This window comes from Chiloscyllium plagiosum, unplaced genomic scaffold (genome assembly GCF_037043375.1).
Source record: "Chiloscyllium plagiosum isolate Xiang-an unplaced genomic scaffold, Cpla_swu_hap1 HiC_scaffold_3, whole genome shotgun sequence".
In the NCBI taxonomy this organism is placed as follows: domain Eukaryota; kingdom Metazoa; phylum Chordata; class Chondrichthyes; order Orectolobiformes; family Hemiscylliidae; genus Chiloscyllium; species Chiloscyllium plagiosum.
This window is the reverse complement of record NW_028270141.1, coordinates 44,785,515-44,806,954: the sequence shown is the minus strand read 5'-3', so window position 1 is coordinate 44,806,954 and position 21,440 is coordinate 44,785,515. Positions and strand designations below refer to the sequence as shown.

At 41.9% G+C, this 21,440-nt stretch overlaps 1 protein-coding gene across 2 annotated transcripts in view; it reads right to left on the bottom strand.

The window, feature by feature from the left end:
* The window catches only part of trim67 (tripartite motif containing 67), a 63,849-nt gene that overhangs the window by 38,479 nt on the left and 3,930 nt on the right, over nt 1–21,440 (bottom strand). For both annotated transcript variants that reach the window (XM_043680780.2, XM_043680790.2), the window contains exons 2-3: nt 13,171–13,266; nt 9,818–9,940 (exon numbers count right to left, since the gene is read on the bottom strand). In XM_043680780.2, the coding sequence (XP_043536715.2) occupies nt 9,818–9,940; nt 13,171–13,266 (219 nt within the window). The remainder of the gene's footprint in view (nt 1–9,817; nt 9,941–13,170; nt 13,267–21,440) is intronic.

Genomic DNA, 21,440 nt, shown 5'->3' with positions numbered 1-21,440 from the left:
AGTTGGCATGAAGTTGGCATAGGGGATATGAGGGGCCATGGAGGAGGTTAGAGGGGCATAAGGTCATTTGAAGGACATAAAGTGGTGTGGGTAGAGGGGCACAGAATAGTACAGTGGGTATGAGTGGCCATGAGGGATGAGTAGAGGGTATTGGCATGGAGGAACATGGAGAGAGTGTGGGGGTGAGTGATGGGGAGGAATGAGAGATGAGAGCTGGGGAACATTTCAGATTTCATTCTTTCATTTTATTTGTTACATGCATTGAAGCTCTGAGATAGGATTTCTGCTCAGCCAACCCTGGCAACTCAGTTCTGAAGAACAGTCACCTGATGTGAAATGTTAACTCTGATTTCCCTCCATAGTTGCTGCCAGACCTGCTGAGCTTTTCCAGCAATTTCTGTTTTTGTTTCCAATTTCCAGCATCCAGGGTTCTTTTAGTTTTTACTTGGCAACTGACATTCTCCTCTGTTCTTTCCGTGTCATTCAGTCCAATTTCCAGTCTAGCCCACATCACAGACTGAAAATGGAGAGTGAGGGAGCCCATTTTTAAAGCTCAAGTTTCCAGAGCCACAAATTCTGTTGCTTCTGGCACCCGATCTGGGAATGAAAATTGGTGCCTGAATTATCCAAAGTACTTATACTACAGAAATGGTCCCCATGGTCCTACTATGATTTTACAACCAGTGCTTCCAAAGAGCCCATTGCCAGCAGTACTTGAGCGTGGATCAGTCTTTTACTTTAAAGTTAAGCTCCTCTGTGATGAAACTATAATGGGAAAACTGATCAGCACTGAAACAGTAATTGTTTTGTACACACGAGGATATATTTTGTGACAACATCCATCTTAAGGCTAATAGCCAGGTTTCAAAAGCTGCATTATAGCTAGAAATATTCATCAGGTTAGGCAGCATCCATTCAGAGAAACAGAGTTCTAAGTCTGAAGCTGATGATGATGCTTTATCTGATGAAACATTATCTCTATTTCCCTCCACAGACGATGCTTGGGTGGCTGAGAATTTCCAGCATTTTGTTTTTATTTCCCATTTCAAGCAGCTTCAGTGTCCTAACTTCTATTCCTTGTCTAAAGATTTCTCACATGTGGCTATAGAAGTGGAAGGAATGAATAATGAGAAAATTTAAAACAGAAGTAAATGCACTTTCTAACGATCAAATAGATGTATAAGCATCTCAAATCCACCTTTTCAAATGAACTGGTCAACCTATTTGTAATGATGTGGAGGTGATGGTGTTGGACTGGGGTGAACAAAGGTAAAAATCACACGACAACAGGCCATAGTCCAATAGGTTTATTTGGAAGTACAAGCTTTTGGAGCACTGCTCCTTTATTAGACAGCAAATGGGGCAGGATCATAGGACACAGAATTTATAATAAAAGATCAAAGTATTATACAAACTGATGCAATGTATTGAACAAAACTAGATTGCAATTAAGTCTTTAATCACTTAGAATGGGTTGACGTTTTCGATTCATTAATATGTCCATCCCAGAGCTGCTTCCAAGTCACATTCCTGAGATATGTGGACTCCCTCCTCAGTATGCAAGGCCACAAACATACCTTCCAGGTGAAGCACTGCTTTCCCTGCACTTCACACAATCTACTCTACTCCATTCTCTGCTCATAATGTGGTCTCCTCTACATTAGGAAAATTAAGCCCGTGTTAGGGAACTGGAGCTGGAGTTGGATGAACTTCGGATCATTCGGGAGGCAGAGGGGGTCATAGATCAGAGTTATAGGGAAGTAGTAACTCCAAAGATGGCAGATAGATGGGTTACAGTGAGGGGGACTGGGAGGAAGCAGCCAGTGCAGGGACCTCCTGCGGCCATTCCCCTCAAGAACAAGTATACCGTTTTGGATACTTGTGGGGGGGATGACTTACCAGGGGTAAGTAACGGGGCTCAGGTCTCTGGCACGGAGCCTGTCCCCGTTACTCAGAAGGGAAGGGTGAAGAAGAGCAGAGCAGTAGTAATTGGGGACTCGATAGTTAGGGGCACAGATAGGCGGTTTTGTGGGAACGAGAGAGACTCACGTTTGGTATGTTGCCTCCCAGGTGCAAGGGTACGTGATGTCTCTGATCGTGTTTTCCGGGTCCTGGAGGGGGAGGGGGAGCAACCCGAAGTCGTGGTCCACATTGGCACCAACGACATAGGTAGGAGGAGTGCTGAGGATGTTAGACAGGCTTTCAGGGAGCTAGGTTGGAAGCTCGGAGTTAGAACAAACAGAGTTGTTGTCTCTGGTTTGTTACCCGTGCCACGTGATAGAGATTCGAGGAATAGGGAGAGAGAACAATTAAATGCGTGGCTTCAGGGATGGTGCAGGAGGGAGGGGTTCCAGTTTTTGGATAACTGGGGTTCTTTCTGGGGACGGTGGGACCTCTATAAACAGGATGGTCTACACCTGAACCTGAGGGGAACCAGTATCCTTGGGGGGAGGTTTGCTAGTGCTCTTGGGGGGGGTTTAAACTAACTCGGCAGGGGCATGGGAACCCAGATTGTAGCTTCAGGGTGCAGGGCCTGGAGTGTAGGGAGGTGAGGAACATGGCATCAATTTCCAAGGAGGGTGCCTGTAAACAGGGAAGTGGCTTGAAGTGTGTATACTTCAATGCAAGAAGTATACGAAATAAGGTAGGTGAACTTGCAGCGTGGGTTGGTACCTGGGACTTCGATGTTGTGGCTATTACGGAGACATGGCTAGAACAGGGACAGGATTGGCTGTTGCAGGTTCCGGGATTTAAATGTTTTAGTAGGGTCAGAGGTGGGGGTAAAAGAGGGGGAGGTGTGGCATTGCTTGTCAAAGATAGTATTACAGCGGTGGAAAGGACGATGGATGAGGACTTGCCATCTGAGGTAGTTTGGGCTGAGGTTAGGAATAGGAAAGGTGAGGTCACCCTGTTAGGAGTCTTTTACAGGCCTCCTAATAGTCCTAGAATCATTGAAGAAAGGATTGGGAAGGTGATTCAGGAGATGAGTGACAGTAATAGGGTGGTTGTTATGGGGGACTTTAACTTTCCTGATATTGATTGGGAAAGCTATAGCTCAAGTTCGTTAGATGGGTCAGTGTTTGTTCAATGTGTGCAGGAGAGTTTCCTGACACAATATGTAGACAGGCCAACAAGAGGTGAGGCCATACTGGATTTGGTTCTGGGTAACGAACCAGGCCAGGTGTTAGAATTAAAGGTAGGTGAGCACTTTGGGGATAGTGACCATAATTCGGTGATTTTTACACTCGTGATGGAGAGGGATAAGTGTGTACTACAGGGCAAGAGTTATAGTTGGGGTAAGGGAAATTATGATGCGGTGAGGCATGACTTAGGATGTGTGGCTTGGAAAAGTAGACTCCAAGGCAAGAGTGTAAAGGATATGTGGAACTTGTTCAAGGGGCAACTATTGAGTGTCCTTGATAATTATGTACCTGTCAGGCAGGAAGGAAAGGGTCGTGCGAGGGAGCCGTGGTTTAATAAGGAATTGGAATCCCTTGTTAAATGGAAGAGGGCGGCCTATCTCAAGATGAGACGTGAAGGTTCAATTGGGGCGATTGAGAGTTATAGGGTAGCCAGGAAGGACCTGAAGAGAGAGCTAAAAGCAGCAAGGAGGGGACATGAAAGGTCCTTAGTCGATAGGATTAGGGAAAACCCTAAGGCTTTCTATAGGTATGTTAGGAATAAAAGAATGACTAGGGTAGGAATAGGTCCAGTCAAGGATAGTAGTGGGAAGTTGCGTGTGGAGGCGGAAGAGATTGGGGAGACACTGAATGAATACTTTTCTTCAGTATTTACTCAGGAACAGGGCATTGTTGTGGATGAGAATACTGAGTCACAAATAAGTAGAATGGATGGCTTTGAGGTATGTAGAGAAGAGGTGTTGGAAATCCTGGAAAAGGTGAAAATTGATAAGTCCCCTGGGCCTGATGGCATTTATCCTAGGATTCTCTGGGAAGCAAGGGAGGAGATTGCAGAGCCATTGGCCTTGATTTTTATGTCCTCTTTGTCTACAGGAGTAGTCCCAGAAGACTGGAGGATAGCAAATGTGGTTCCCTTGTTCAAAAAGGGGAGTAGGGATAGCCCTAGTAACTATAGGCCGGTGAGTCTCACTTCTGTTGTGGGCAAAGTCTTAGAGAGAATTGTAAGGGATAGGATTTATGCACATCTGGATAGGAATAATGTGATCAAGGATAGTCAGCATGGTTTTGTGAAGGGCAAGTCGTGCCTCACAAACCTTATTGAATTCTTTGAAAAGGTGACGAAGGAGGTTGATGAGGGGAAAGCGGTAGATGTGGTATATATGGATTTTAGTAAGGCGTTTGATAAGGTTCCCCATGGTAGGCTACTGCAGAAAATACGGAGATATGGCATTGAGGGTGAATTGGAGGTTTGGATTAGGAATTGGCTGGATGGAAGAAGACAGAGGGTAGTAGTTGATGGCAAAGTTTCTTCATGGAGTGCCGTCACTAGCGGTGTTCCGCAAGGATCTGTTTTGGGACCATTGCTGTTTGTCATTTTTATAAATGACCTGGAAGAGGGGTTAGAAGGTTGGGTGAGCAAGTTTGCGGATGATACGAAAGTCGGAGGAGTTGTTGACAGTGAGGAAGCATGTGGCAGGTTACAGCAGGATATAGAGAAGCTGCAGAGCTGGGCAGAAAGGTGGCAGATGGAATTCAATGTAGCTAAGTGCGAGGTGATTCACTTTGGGAAGAATAACAAAAAGATGGGGTACTGGGCTAATGGTCGGATACTTGGTAGTGTGGATGAACAGAGGGATCTTGGTGTCCATGTACACAGATCTCTGAAAGTTGCCACCCAGGTAAGTAGTGCGGTGAGGAAGGCATATGGCGTACTGGCTTTTATTGGTAGAGGAATTGAGTTCCGGAGTCCTGAGGTCATGATGCAGTTGTATAAGACTCTTGTACGGCCGCATCTGGAATACTGTGTGCAGTTTTGGTCGCCATACTATAGGAAGGATGTGGAGGCATTGGAACGGGTGCAGAGGAGGTTTACCAGGATGTTGCCTGGTATGGAAGGAAAATCGTATGAGGAAAGACTGAGGCACTTGGAGCTGTTTTCACTAGAGAAAAGAAGGTTTAGGGGTGACTTGATTGAGGTGTACAAGATGATTAGGGGGTTAGATAGGGTAGACAGTATGAACCTTTTCCCGCGTATGGAGTCGGGTATTACAAGGGGGCATAGCTTTAAATTAAGGGGGGGTAGATATAGGACTGATGTTAGGGGTAGGTTCTTCACTCAGCGAGTCGTTAGTTCATGGAATGCCCTGCCAGTAACAGTGGTGGACTCTCCCTCTTTATGGGCATTTAAGAGGGCATTGGATAGGTATATGGAGGATAGTGGGTTAGTGTAGTTTAGGTGGGCTTGGATCGGCGCAACATCGAGGGCCCAAGGGCCTGTACTGCGCTGTATTCTTCTATGTTCTATGTTCTATAACTTAAGGTTTAAAAAAAAGGGACACCTCAGCTCAGAAAATGCATTAAAGGTGTGAGGTTAGAGTCTATCTGTATTCCAACATTGAGTCAGACTGGTTCTACTTCCAAATTAAGAATTTATAAAATGTCACATAGACTGACTGCCGACAGATTGTGTGCTTTTTGAACAAAATATGTTGCATCTGCAAATGCAAATTCACCCCATAGACTTATATATGTGTGTGTGTGTGTGTGTGTGTGTGTGCATGCTTGTGAGAGAATGAATGAGAGTAAGTGTGTTGGAATAAAAGCCTGTGAGAGGGTGTGCGTATGTGTGAGTGTGTAGGGGTGTGTGTCTGAGATAGAGCGTGCTTATGAGAAAGGGTCTGCGTGAGTGTGTGAGTGTGATCGTATCTAAGAGGGTGTATATGTGTGCATGTATAGTCTAGTGGGGTCACCTGTAGTGTGACACGAACCCAAGATCCTGGTTGAGGCTAACCTTATGAATACCGAACTTGGCTCTCAGCCTCTGCTTGGCAAGTCTGCATTGTTGCAGAGTATCCCAAAGTCTGCCACGGAGGACAGTCACCCGAAGATCCGAGGTCAAATGTCCCTGACCACTGAAGTGTTCCCCAACTGGGAGGGATCATCCCTGTCTGGCTGTTGTTGCGCGGTATCCATTCATTCGTTGTTGTAGCGTTTGCTTGGTTTTGCCAATATACCATTCCTTGAGGCATCCTTGCCTGCAGAATATGAGAAAAACAACGTTTGCCGAGTCATATGAGTATCTGCTGTGCATGTGGTGGGTGGTGTCGCCACATGTAATGATAAATTCCATGTCTTGCAGCGGTTGCCATGATAGGGTTGTATGCTGTTACACTTGATGTTGTCCTCAAGGCTGGGCAGTTTGCTGCGAACATTGACATGTTTTACGTTTGGCGGATATTCAAAAGCAAGGAGTGGAGGTGTAGAGAAGACCTTGGAAAGGTGCTCATCCTCGTCGATAATGTGTTGCAGACTGCAAAGACGATGCCATAATTTCTCCACTCCTGGGAAGTACTGGACAACAAAGAGCACCCTGTCGGTGTATCCTGTGCCTGTCTCCTGAGGGGGTCAGTACAGTTTCTCATTATGGCATATCAGAACTGGCTACTGATGAGTTGGACATCATTTCCTTTTCTTATGAGAGTGTCCTTCAGCACTTTCTGGTGTCTGTCGCATTCCTCTTCAACCGAACAGAATCTGTGCATGCATAGGGCTTGTCTATAGGGTATGACTGTCTTAATATGTTTAGGGTGGAAGTTTGAGAAGTGCAGCATCATGAAGTTATCTGTTGGCTTGTGGTAGATTGAGGTGCCTGTCCTTGATGGAGATGCATGTGTCCAAGAATGAGATTCTAAAGCGCAGTCCATGGTAAGCCTGATGGTGGGATGAAACTTGTTTATATCACTGCGTAGTTGTTGCAGTGACTCCTGGCCATGGGTCTAGAGGAAGAAAATGTCATTAATATATCTGGTGTATAGTGTTGGTTGAAGGTCCTGTGCAGCAAAGAATTTTTATTCAAACTTGTGCATGAAAATGTTGGCATATTGGGTTGCAAAGTTGATCCCCATGGCTGTTCCATGTATCTCAATAAAGAACTGGTTGTCAAAGGTGAAGACAATGTGGTTGAGGATGAAGTGGATGAGTTGTAGGATGGTGCCTGGAGATTGGCAGTTGTGGTATGTTGTAGCGATGCCATCATTGTGGGGGATGCTGGTGTAGAGTCCTGAAATGTCCATTGTGATGAAGAATGTTCCTGGTTCGATTGGAATGTGGGTGCTGAGTTTTTGTAAGAAATCTGATTGTTCCGATTCGTTGGTTGTCTCATTGGGACCACTGCTAACACCTTGGAAGGATTCTCAGAGTCTCATTTGTCTGATGAATTCCTTCCTGTCTGTCACAAGACCACTGGGGTCCATTTTGGTGATGGGACCGAAGTTGAGCCCTCAACTGAGAACTTCAATCTCTTCCAGTTCAAGGGTGTGGTCCAATAAGTTGACAATCAATTTCCCCATGGTGGTACTGTTTTCAACTGTGGTGTAGGGGAGGCTTGGCTACAGCTGGTGATGTCAAGTTTCTCCAGTTTCTTGTCCTTGGTTTGAATGTAGGTGGTGTAGTTCCATCGCCTTGTCTGCTTGGCAGTGTCTCATAACTGTACTGCTATATCTTGAGTGAAAACTGAGAATAGGACTCTATCTTGATTTCAAAGTTATGGCGCCTGCTGTAGAGTTGGTATACTACATGACTGATGAGTTCATGAGAGGTGTGACGGCAAAGTCTCTAAGTGTAGGCTGTGTTGTAGGTTGACTTGAGTCTGCTCATGATCCATCGTCCTTTTGGGATCTTTCCTGCTTTCTTGCATTTCTGCAGAAACTTGATGATTGCGTTGATATGCATGATCTTCTTGGAGAGCTTCTCGACTTTGAGTCGGCAGTTGGTGACGTCAACGGTAACCATGATGTGGAGGTGCCAGCGTTCCCTCCCAGTCAGGGAACACTTCAGCAGTCAAGGACATTCGGCCTTGGATCTTTGAGTGACCGTCCTCCAAGGCGGACTTTGGAATACGCAACAACGCAGAGTCACCGAGCAGAAACTGATAGCCAAGTTTGGTATCCATGAGGATGGCCTCAACCGGGGTCTTCAGTTCATGTCACACTACAGGTGACCCCACTACACTATACATGCACTCTTACACAGGATCACACACACACACACACACACAAGTCTATGGGTGAATTTGTATTTGCAGATATTTTATTTTATATTTTGTTCAAAAAGCACACAATCTGTAGGCAGTCAGTCCATATGACATTTTATAAATTCTTACTTTGGAAATAGAACCGATCTGACTCAATGTTCGAATACAGACAGACTCTAATCTCTCACCTTTATTGCATTGTCTAAGCTGAGATGTCAATTTTTTTTAAACCTTATCTTGGGAATGTGACTTGAAAGAAGTTCTGGGATGGACATATTAATGAATCGAAATCTGCAACCCAGTCTAAGCGATTAAAGACTTAACAGCAATCTAGGTTTGTTTAATATGTTGCATCAGTTGTATGACATTTTGATCTTTTGTTATAAATTCTGTGTTCTTTAACCATCCCACTAGCTATCTGACAAAGGAGCAGTGCTCCAAAAGCTTGTTATAGCCTGTTGGGCTATAACCTGGCATTGTGTGACTTTTAACTTAATCTATTTGTAGATTGTAGATTTGTAGATTGTGCTTGTTCAATAGATTTCTTAGGCTAAATAGATCGAAAGGTACAGGAAGAGGCAGAAATAGGATACTGAGTTGGATGATCAGCTATGATCATATTGAATGATGGAGTAGGCTGATGGCCGAATGGCCTACTCCTACTTTCTATGTTTCCATGTTTTTTTATTCAGCCCACCACTCCATGCTTGTATTCATCCTTCATATGAGCATCTCCCACCCTTCTTCATCTAAACCTATTAACACACCCTGAATTCCTTTCTCCATCATGAATTTGAGAGGCATGTAGATAAATATATTTATGCTATTCACCTCAACTGTGCTTTGCTGCAGCGGGTTCCACATTCTAACTTTTCTCTGTGTAAAGTCATTTCTTCTGAATTTTTAGTTGGATTTTTTGGTAACTATTTTTTCTTTATTTGGTTTATGTAACAATTAATTTAACTTAATGGTTGGTCTTTTCCACAGTTTCAAAATGAATTTGGCTATGTCATCCAAATTAATATTTAACATTTAAACATTTAACTTGTAAAACACAATATTATGTAAACTTTGAATATTTTCAAGTAAAACCCAGTTCTTCATTTTATAATGACTATAAACAAAATTTTACAAAGTTAACGCTTAAAATTGAAAAGACTTGAAGAGATCTAAAAAATTGATGTCGTGGATGAGGGACTTCATTTATGTGGAGGCAGGAGAAGATGAGATTATTTCCTTCAGGAAGCAGAGAGCGTTAAATAGAAATAGTTTTTAGGATTTCTATTCAATGAAGGATTTCAAAGGAGGAAAAAGAGAGAAACTTATAGGGCAGTCAGTAACCAGAGGACAAAGATTTAGAATAATCGGCTGAAGTACCAGAGGAGAAATGAGTTTGTTTTTTAAATACAGAGAATCATTAGGATCTGGAATGATGGTGAAGCTTTCAAAAGTAAGTTAAATATTCACTTCAAGGAAACATTTCCAGCACTGTGGGGAAAAGGAGCAGAATTAGTTTTTCAAAGAGCAAACAGGCTCAATGGCTTCTTTCTGTTCTGCATGAATTTATCATTTCATAAATATTATTAAATATTATTGCATTACAAGTGTGATCAATGTCATAATCACTATTTTGTCATGGATTCACCTTTAGTTTAAATTCCCGCTCCTTGGTAACTCTAGTAAGTAACTTGGCTTTCTGGCGATTTAATGCATCAACAAGTGCATCACACTGTGCCACAAGGCATGCCTCAACTTCCACTCCATTCTCCTATAAAATGGAAAAGAGAATTACAGTGAGGGCTAGAAACATTGGGTGTCAGATCTACTTATAATGTTGAAAACAAAAAATGCTGGAAATCACGGCGAGTCAGGCAGCATCCATGGAGAGAGAGCACGCTAACGTTTCGAGCCTAGATGACTCTCCATCAGAGCTGATATGAATTTGGAGGGGGCAGAATTTATGCAATGGTGGCTGGGGGGAGTGCTAGGGGTGAAAGGGTTCCTACCATGCAGATTAAGTGATTGGAGTGTGATATTGGCAGACCTGCTGTGATTTCCAGCATTTTTTGTTTTCAGTACAGATTCTAGCATCTACAGTAATTTGCATTTCAACCCTTATGGCAAGTATCATGTCCAAATCTGACCACCTTACCATGCGTCGTTCCCAGAATAACTCAACACTCACTGGAGATTCTGGAATTGACGGTCGTCTCTGGCACTGGTGCCATCTTTAAAAAGCCATTTTGCACCTGGACAGACCAGCCCTGCACAGTTCCAGACATTTACCCAGAATTGGCAGATAGGGGAAATTTCTCACTCCGCTTTGCAGTCATGGTCCTGGAGATCTTGATGGATGGGTTGGTATACAAACAAGATTTCCTTTTCTCCAGAACCAGCAGTGTAGGCCAACGCAGCAAACTACATCAACCTGCTCTGATGTTGCTATCCAGTTAAAGTAGATTCAGTAGTTTGGAGAAATGTATAACACTGAACAAAGAATGTTAATGTCCTTCTCCACCCTGCCAGGATGAATGCCAACAGCTTCTCTGTGATACCTCACCCTCACTCTCTCTTTCTGTGACTGGATCTACCTCCCACCAAGTTTCGTGCTCTACCACTCTAACTATTGACTGAAACATCTTTCCCACTTCTGGTGAGGCTGTTAGCAAGTTGTTTAACATGCAATATTTATATCACATGGAAACTTGCTGCTTCTTAGCAAGAATCTCAACATGCTGCTTGGGAAAAGTGTCCAAGATAAACACCTTGACAAACACCTTGCCCAATTCCACCACTCATTTTGCCATACCCCACGTCACTCAGACTCCAATAAGATTCTGGCCAAAATATTTTAGTTTTGCAAATATCACCATCAACAAACTAAAATAAGATTTATTCACTCAAACTTTTAGTATAAATATAGTTTACAATTTTTAAAAATTCATTGTTTGATTGTGTGTACTTTACACAACAACATTTATGTTTAAAATAAGGCTAGCAAATATTTCTAACACCAGATGCTGCAGACTGTGTCAGATGAACATACAAGTGGCTTACACCAGTGATGAACCCCTACCCAGGTCTCACTCTTAGACTCCAATCTGAGCAACAATGAATGTAGAAGCACAAAGCAAAAAAAACAAAACTCCTTGTTCTGCAGGCTAAAAAGACATTGGCAGTAATTATAGAGTAGGCAATGCGGCAAGGCAGACAAAAAGATAAATTTAGTTTAAAAATAAGCAAATTTACCACAGAATTTAATATATGGAAACATCATTTATGTTTCTACAGTTCTTAGATCACATGTCAGAAAGTCATAGAGTCATACAGCATCAACCAATCCACACTGACCACGTTCCCAAACTAAACTAGTCTCACCTAGTTCTCAATGCTGGCAAAACCAAGGAACTCATTATTGACTTTTGGTGGGATGTTACTCATGCCCACCTACACACTAACAGCATAGAGGTGGAACGAGTGGAGAGAGTCAAGCTCCTGGGAGTGGTCATCCACAACAAGCTTCATGTGGATGCACTGGTCATAAAGGCCCAACAACATCTCTTCTTCCTCAGGCAGCTGAGAAAATTTGACATGACAGCAAATACCCTTGCCAATTTTTATAGGTGTGCCATCGAGAGCATTTTGTCTGGATGTATCACTACCTGGTATGGCATATGTACCATTCAAGATCAGAGACGGTTACAGAGAGTGGTGAACTCGGCCCGGACAATCACAAAGACCAACCTCCCATCTACAGAATCCATCTCCCGGGCCTGCTGTCAAGGAAAGGCCGCCAACATTCTCAAGATCCATCCCACCCTCTACCATCAAGGAGAAGGTACAGAAGCCTGAACACATGCACCAGCCGGTTTCAAAACAGTTTCTACCCTGCTGTTGTTAGAATACTGAATGGACTCACAAACTCTTAGCATTCGCCTGTACCTGTGTTTTGGTTTCTGCCGCTGTTTACCTAGTATTTACTTATCTATGTTACTTAACTATGTGATCTGCCTGTATTGCTTGCAAGACAAAGCTTTTCACTGTGCCTCAGTATGCGTGACAATAAATTAAATTAAATTCAACCTGCCTGCATTTGGCCCATTTTCCTCAAAACCTTTCCTATTCCTGTACTTATCCAGATGGCCTTTAAACATTGTAAGTGTACCTGCATCCATCACTTCCTCTGCCAGTTCATTCCACACACCAACCACTCTCTGTGTAAAAATGTTGCTTCACAAGATCACAGGCTTCCAGTCTGAAAAACAATCTTCTACTACCACCTTCTGTCTCCTACTAGAAAGCCAATTTGTATCTAATTGGCAAGCTCACCCTGAATCCCATGTGATCTAACTTTACTAATTAGTCTACCATGGAGAACGTTATCAAAGTCCAAATAAGTTACATTGTAAAATAATTTCCAGTACTTAATTGAAAATAGCTGCATGCTTATAGTATTTTCTCTTTGTCTACAATGTGGATTATTTTATTTTAATAAGACATTTTAGACTTTGTTTATTCTCTTAGTTGACTCATCATAGCACTCCTTTCTCCAAGTATATGTCTACAAGTAACCCATCAAGTATATTAGATCTGTTACCATAACTGTTGATTTCACAGCAGCTCCTTGGATCAAATTAACACTGTCCAATCTAGCTTCTTGGTTTACAATCACTGTACCCAGATCTGGCACTTATCTAGGCTGCTCTGTATTGAGGGGTCTATCTACAAATATTGTTGGGATCAGAAATTGCATACTAATGGCAACAGACAGAAAGGTTAATTCAGTGATGTGAGCAGTTCATTCGTTGTCCATCACAATTATCCAAATTGCTTTTTGCAGCTGCATCTTCTCTGAAAGGAAGTAGTAGTTTACAACATACTGCAAGTGGGCAAGCAGAACCCACTGAAAGAAAACATGAGTGTTGGACCATTTTCTTTCAACTGAAACTTCACAAAGCAACCATGCATGGGATGTCCAAAATCTTAAACTCAACTTACCTGAATTAATTGGATCATATTTTTCAAATGTACCAAAAACTCTTTGGCCTCCTTTGCTTTGTCAGACACACCATTTAATGCCTGAGACAGTTGAGCCTAGAAAATAAAAATTTGCACGGTCAATAGTTTTCCATTTACACATTTCAGTCATGAAGTTTCACCTTCTAGTCTCATCTTCAAGTTATATATGGAAGGTTGGTTCTTTGGGTAAAACTCTCTTAAAAAAGAAACCTATGATTTCAACCCCTTACACATCTAAGTCAGTGCTTAAAAACACAATAACAAATTGCAACAATGCTGTGGCTTTAAGAGGTGCAATTTGTCCTGGTTTCTTTTAGAGAGAAATTGGGAGATAGGTGACGAGAAGTCTATGAAAAGATAAACAACTTGTGAAGCCTTGTATTTTTTTTAAAAGCTAAAATAATAAAAGCAGCCTAAATGGTTGTGATCAAGCTCAGACCCACAGAACCAGGGAATTTTAGTTTTCAGCAACAGTTGCTGTTGAGGTCTTGAAAAAATAGGAGCTACTTTTCCCTCTCTCAGATACAGTCAAAATTTAGGGGTTCTCTTCCTAGGCTGCTAGACTGCATGTGAGATAAATCTGTTAAACTGAATTTACCTTTTGTCAAGGGTGTGCTTATGAAGTGTTACAATATTAGAACAATTAATTAGTAATAGTTACTATGCCTATTATTCTGTTAAGTTTATCAATAGAGTTAAATTATTCCAAGTTCTTCTTTTTTTAGTTGCATTTTAATTATAATGTTTGAATTAATTGTGTTTTGCTTAACGTCGAGTAGTTACATCTGGAACACAGTACCTGACATTTACCTTGAAATTAAGAAACAGTTAGGGTCTAGGCTATCTTCTTAATATATTTTGAGGGGTCTGGTCTGGTCTGGTCCATAATTACTGGGGGCTTTTGTCAGGATCAAAATCTCTAATTTCAGGATTTGGGATTATTGAAATCAAAGGTAAGTATTAGTGCATTTTATTTCACGTGTTGAATTTGGTTGGTTCAAACAGTGTGCCTTGTGTAGTAATGACTCTTTCGGTCAGTAAGAGCTTCCTAGAGGGTGGAAGAAGCCACCTCAGGAGTTTTACAGACAGTAAGCAAGGCAAGGGTTTCAGAATCGGCAAACAAGCTGGAATTGGGGTTGCCTGTGTCTGCGAAGAAAGGAAAGATATTTGTGGCAATCGTGGAGCATTTATAATTGCCAGGAACGTCATCAGAATCTTTGGAAATGGCTAAAATTCAATTGCAATTGAAGCAGCTTGAATTAGAGACGAATGAAAAGTAAAGAATAGCTTTGGCAGAACAAAAAGAAAGGGGGGGGTGCGGAATGCAGAGGAGGTTCACTTGGTTGATTCCGGAATTGAGAGAGTTGGTTTATGAGGAGAGATTGAGTGGACTGGAACTATACTCATTGGAGTTTGGAAAAAAATTAGGGGAATCTTATAGAAACATATAAAACTATGAAGGGAATACATATGATAGAAGCCAGGAGGTTGCTTCCACTGTCAGGTGAAACTAAAATTAGGTGGCATAGCCTCAAGGTAAGGGGGAAAAGATTTAGCAGAATTGAGGAGGAACTTCTTCACCTAAAGGGTTGTGAATCTGTGGAATTCCCTGGCCTTTGGAGTAGTTGAGGCTGGCTCGTTGAATGTTTTTAAGGCAAAGATAGATAGATTTTTGAACAGTAACAGAATTAACGGTTATGGCGAGTGAGCACATAAGTGGAGCTGAGCCCACGAAAAGATCAGCCATTATTTTATTGAATGGTGGAGCAGGCTCACTGGGCTTTGTGGCCTACTCCTGCTCATATTTCTTATGTTCTTATGTTCTTACGTAGAAAGTATGCTTACTGAAGAGGATAGTGATGACGAGCAAACCCATGGTAGTGAAAGGTCCAGTGCGGATCTGTTTAATTATGTTCAACCATTGGCTAACTTCAAAAACAAGGATATAGAAGCTTTTGAGATTTCATTTGATAAAGTGATTAAACAAACAAAATAGCTGGTGACCACTTGGATATTGTTGATCCAAACAAAATTAATAGGTAGAGCTAGCGAGGTATTTGCATCACCATCAGATGAGGCATTTGGGAGTATAATAAGATGGAAAATGCCATCTTAACCGCACATAAGCTAATACCAGAGGCCTACAGACAATATTTCACGAATCTAAGGATGGACCCCGGTCAAACGTACATTGAATTTGAAAGGACCAAACAAAGTAATCTTGCTCGGTGGATAAGGGCATTGAAAATTGATGAAATAAATAGAGAAAATATTATTTTGGAGGAGGTCAAAAATTCACTTTCTGAAGTAATGAGAACTCGTGGAAGAGCAGAGAGTTAAAACTGCAAGATTAGCAGTGAAAATGGCAGATGATTATGGACTGGTTCATTTATCAAAGTTTGGCTTCTGACATCAATTTCAGTTGGTGAGGGAAAGAAATTGGGGAAAAGAGAAATCCTCCAATGGTAAGGTAAAAGGAGATCTCATTGAAGATAGTAAAGATACTTTATCACAGGGTAAAAAGGAAACCCATGAGGGAGAAAGCGAAGTTAAATAAAAGGTGTTTTCACTGCAATAAAGTTGGCCACATGATGTCACAGTGTTGGTGGTTTGGAAAAAGCACTGGGAAGATGGATGTGGGAAAACCGGAAAAGCCAGTTAGTTTTGTTGAAGTGATCAAAAAAAAACACAGTGGAAGCTAAAAAGCTGCATCAGAATATATAGCCTTGTCAGGGGTTGGTTGAAAAGAAAGGGCCAGATCTCTTTAAAGAACTTACTTGTAAGGGTAAGGTTTACTCGCATATGCCAAGTGGAGCAGGTAAAAGAAGATCAGACTCAGTATATTAAGTACTAATTGGCTGCCACATTTATCTAAGTAACCCCAGTTGTATTCCAAAAATAATTCAATAACTTTACTGAACATGTTATGTATTGTGGAGCTGCTAGGTACAGTAATAGATTGATGAAATACTATCTGCATGTAATGATAGAATGTGCCCCAGTGATAAAATGACCTGATTTCTAACTATGATACTGACTTTGACTGAATATGAGACAATTGTCCCATTGACACTGTAAGCAGAATAAAATATATAGAGTTAGAAGTGAAAATAAACAATTTTTTCACCAGGTTAAATCTGGATTGAGGTTTGTTTGGCTCAGGCAACACAATGTATCCCATCAGAGAATAATGGGATCTTGACAGATGGACCAATGGGCCAAGGAGTGGCAGATGGAGTTCGATTTAGATAAATGTGAGGCGGTGCATTTTGGAAAGGCAAATCAGAGCAGGGCTTATACACTTAATGATGAAGAGCTTATGCCTGAAACAAGGATTCTCCTGCTCTTCGGATGCTGCCTGACCAGCTGTGCTTTTCCAGCACCACACTCGTCGACTCTGATCTCCAGCATCTGCAGTCCTCACTTTCTCCTAGTTGATTATACACTTAATGATAAGGTCCTGGGGAGTGTTGCTCAACAAAGAGACCTTGGGTGCAGGTTCATAGTTCCTTGAAAATGGAATTGCAGGTAGATAGGATAGGGAAGAAGGTGTTTGGTATGCTTTCCTTTATTGGTCAGAGCATTCAGTATAGGAGTTGGAAGATCATGTTGAGGCTGTACAGGACATTGGTTAGGCCACTTTCAGACTATTGTGAGTAATTCTAGTCTCCCTCCTATCAGAAGGATGTTGTGAAACTTGAAAGGGTTCAGAAAAGATTTACTAGGCTTGCCAGGGTTGGATGGTTTGAGCTAAAGGGAAAGGCTGAATAGGCTGGGGTATTATTCCCTGGAGTGTCGGAGGTCGAGGGGGTGACCTTACAGAGGTTTGTAAAATCATTAGGGGCATGGCTAGGTTAAATAGACAAAGTCTTTTCCCTGGGATGGGGTAGTCCAGAACTAGAGGGCATAGGTTTAGAGTGAAAGGGGAAAAATTTAAAAGGGACCTAAGGGGCAACTTTTTCATGTAGAGGGTGATGCATGTATGGAATGAGCTGCCAGAGTAAGTGGTGGAGGCTGGTACAGTTACAACATTTAAAAGACATCTGGATGGGTATATGAATAGGAAGGGTTTAGAGGGATATGTGCGAGAAAATGGGACTAGATTAGTTTAGTTTATCTGGCCGGCATGGATGAGTTGGACCAAAGGGTCTGTTTCCGTGCTGTACATCTCTATGACTCTATAACTATGATGTAGATGATGCTACCATTATATAAGGCACTATATAAATGCTAATTTCACTTTTTATGAATATATAATTATGTGATATTTCTGAATAATATGCTAGCTGAGAACGAGACAATTAATCCTTTATAATAAGCTCACCGTCTAGCAAAGATCTGTTAAAATCTCAATTTCTGATTTGCTTAGATTCTCAATACTGTAAATCTCTGTTGCTCTGCATCATGTAATCAGATTAACAATAAACCATCTGAGCCACTTTACCATCTGAGTTGCAATGCATGGTAACAGGTACGTAGGTGGTTGGTGAAAATAACTTGAAAGCCTTCCAGCTACATAGCTTGTCTACTGAATCATACCTTTTAATGATAGCATGCAATTTGGAGAATAACAGTGATGCATGGAAAATAAGTGATGCTGTCTTCATTACATTATTGTGCATCTCTTTCTTGATAGCAGAGGTTAATGTGGTGTCAAAGTAAGCTTGGGAGTTGCTGTAGAGCAACTGGAAGATCCTACTTACTGTGGCAACACTAATTGTTGGATGAACTCAGTAGATCTTTTAGCATCTGTAGAGGGAAAGTTAATCTTCTAAGTACAGCATCCCTTCTTCAGAACCAATAGCAGCTAAGTAGAGATGGTACTTATGCTGATACCAGGGGGTCAGAGTGGATGGGGTAGGAGTGTGTGGGGAGGTAGAGATGGAGACCTGAGAGTGAGAAAGGAGATCAGGCAGATGAAGGGATGGGTGATAGTTAGCCAGAAAGCTGCACGGTCCTCACAAGGAAGATGACATACAATCTTTTCAGCTTGCGCTGAGCCTCGCTCCTTCAATGTCCTCGATCCATCCCCATACCCCAGGCTGTGTCATGACATAGGCTGCTAATGCCCAAAACGTCATTTCTCCTGCTCCTTGGATGCTGCCTGACCTGCTGCACTTTTCCAGCAACTCATTTTTCAGCTCTGATCTCCAGCATCTGCAGTCCTTACTTTCTCCTGCTTTCAGCAGAGCCAACCTATTTTCACCTACTCATTATCCCATCATCAGCTTTTCTCCTTCCCTGGTTTACTATCAGCAATCCCTTTGACTGCCTAACTGTCTTTCTCTGGCTCTGAGTTCTGTCGCCACCTAACGGCTCACTCCTTTTCCATACAATCATAAGATATAGGCGTTGAATTAGGCTATTCAGACCATTGAGCCTACTCCACCATTTGATCATGGCTGATATGTTTCTCAACCCTATTTTTATGTTTTCTCTCCGCAATCCTTGATCCCTTACCAATCATGAACCTATCTATCTACCTCTGCCCTAAACACACTCAATGACTTGGCTTCCACAGCACTGCAGCAATGAGTATCACAGATTAACCACCCTTTGGCTGAATAAATTCCTCCTCAGTTCAAAAGGGTGATCCCTTCATTCTGAGGCTGTGACCTCAGTTCCGAGGGTCTGCTAGTACTGAAAACATCTTCTCCACATCCACTCTATCCATGCCCCTCTGTATTCTGTAAGTTTCAATCAAATCCCCCGCTCATTCTTCTAAATTCCATCGAGTACGACAAGCCCTTCATCCCCTGGATCATACTTGTCAACTTACTATGAATCCCCTACAATTCCAGCACATGTTTCCTTAGCTAGGGATCCTTAACTGCTCACAAAACTTGAAATGTGGTCTGACCAGAGCCTTACACAGCTTCAGCAGTACATCTTTGCTCTTGAATTCTAGCCCTCTTGAAATAAAAATGCAAACATTGCATTTGTCTTCATAACTGCTAACTACACCTGCATGTTAATCTTAAGAGAATCCTTAAGAGAACTAGATTCTCATGTTTCTTTGTGCTTCAGAATTCTGAAGCATTTTCTCATTATTCCTACCAAAGTGCATGACATCACACATTCCCATGTTATATTCTATCTACCACTACTTAGCCCAATCTCCTAACCTGTCCAAATCCTTCTGCAACCTCCCCAGCCCTCAACACTACCTGTCCGTTCACCTATCTTTGTGACAACTACAAACATAGCAACAATACCCTCAGTTCATTTGTCCAGATTGTTAATGTCTAACATGAATAGCTGTGGTCCCAACACTGACCCCAGCAGAACTCCACTAGTCACCGCCTGGCATCCTGGAAAAAATCCTTTCATCCATACTCTCTGCCTTCTGTCAGTCAGCCAATCCTCTATCCATGCCAGTAGTTTGACCTTAACACCATGTGCTCTTATCTTATTCAGCAGCCTCTTGTGCAGCACCTTGTCAAAGGCCTTCTGGAAATCCAAATACATCATGTCCACTGGCTGTTCTTTGTCTAACATGCTTGTTACCTCCTCAAGGAATTCTAACAGATTTGTCAAGCATTTCTCATGCTTAAAAGGTGATTCAGCCCTATTTTACCATGCCCTTCCAAGTACTTCGCTATCTCATTCTTAATAATGGAATCGAAAATCTTGCCAATACCGAGGTAAAGCTAACTGATCTATCGTTTCCTGTATTCTGCCTCCCTCCTTCTTAAACACGAGTGTTGCATTAGCCATTTTCCAGTCCTCTGGATCCCTCCCAAATTCCAGTGACTCCTATAAGGGCACCACCTATATTTTGAACTTCTCATTGCAGTTGTGTTTGCATCCATGCAATTGAATGGTGACTATTCCATCTTAAAACTTTAAAATATACTCAAAGGAAAAGAAATTAGTAGGAAATCAGAGAAATGATAGACTACAAAAAGCTTCCTTCCTGTACTAGAGAATTCTATTCTCCTCTCTTAAATGAACATTACAAATCTATTGAGGGCAGAATAGGAAAAATGTCTTAATGCTAGCTGAGATTGAAAGATTTTGGGAGGCTATTGCAAATTTTGGTTCTGCATTGATTCAGCATCACTGCAGGTGGACTCTGTGTCCCTGACTATCTGAGCTGGCTGAGTCCTAACAAACATACTTGCTAAACTGAGTTAAGGAACCAGCAAGAGGGAAAAATCTACTTGACCTCGCCTTTGTCAATTAACCTGGTGCAGATGCGCAATCCATGAAATTATTGGTAGGAGTGACTTTTGAACTTTCTTTGTAGACACAAAGTTCACACCAAGGAAACTGTCCATCATGTTTTGTACTACTATCTCTGTGTGAAATGAGTCAGAGTTCAAACAGATGTGGAACTCAAAGCTTGGTATCCATCTACAGCCTCAAAGCTTGGCATATCTGCCACTCTAATATTATGATCAAGCAAAACATCAACTTTGGTTCAATGAAGAATGCAAAAGGGCATGACAGGAACAGACCAGACATACCTAAAAATTAAGTATCAGTCTGTCATAAAACACAGGACTACTTGGAGAAACAGCAGAAGCAGCATGAGATCGACAGGGTTAAGTAATCCGACAAACAGAGTAGGTCTAGGCTCTGCATATTTACCCCATGAAGGGGGAAATCATACTAAGCACAAAGGAAGTTAGTTCTGCTGTTGGGGGTCAATTATCTTAGCCCCGGGACATCACAGCAGACCTGTAGTTCTTCCTCAGGATAGTGTTCTAGACCCAAACATCAATGATCATTCCCCCACCATGAGGTCAGAAGTGGCAATGGTCATTGTTTGATCATACATTCCTCAGGTACTGAAATAGTCCATATCTATATGCAGCCACACCTAGAAACATCCAAGATTTGGTTCATAAGGGGCAAATAACATTTGTGCTGTACAAGTGGCAGACAATGAACATCATTAACAAGAGAGAGTATGTAATCATCGCCCCTAAGTGTTTAATGGCATTACCACCACTGAAACCCCACTATCAGCAGCCTTGGGGTTACCATTGACCAGAAACTGAACTGTACTGACCATATAAATTCTGTGACTACAGTAGCAGGTCAGGGACTATGAATTCTGGAAAAAGAAAATAATTTCCTATCTGCCCGATGCCTCTTCACCTTCTATGGCACTACTCAGGAGTATGATACAATACTCTCATTTGCTTGTATGGGTGCAGCTTCAGCAATACACAAAGTTAACACCATCTAGAACAGCGCTGCCCACTTGATAGACAGTCCTCCTATTATATTAAACATTCATT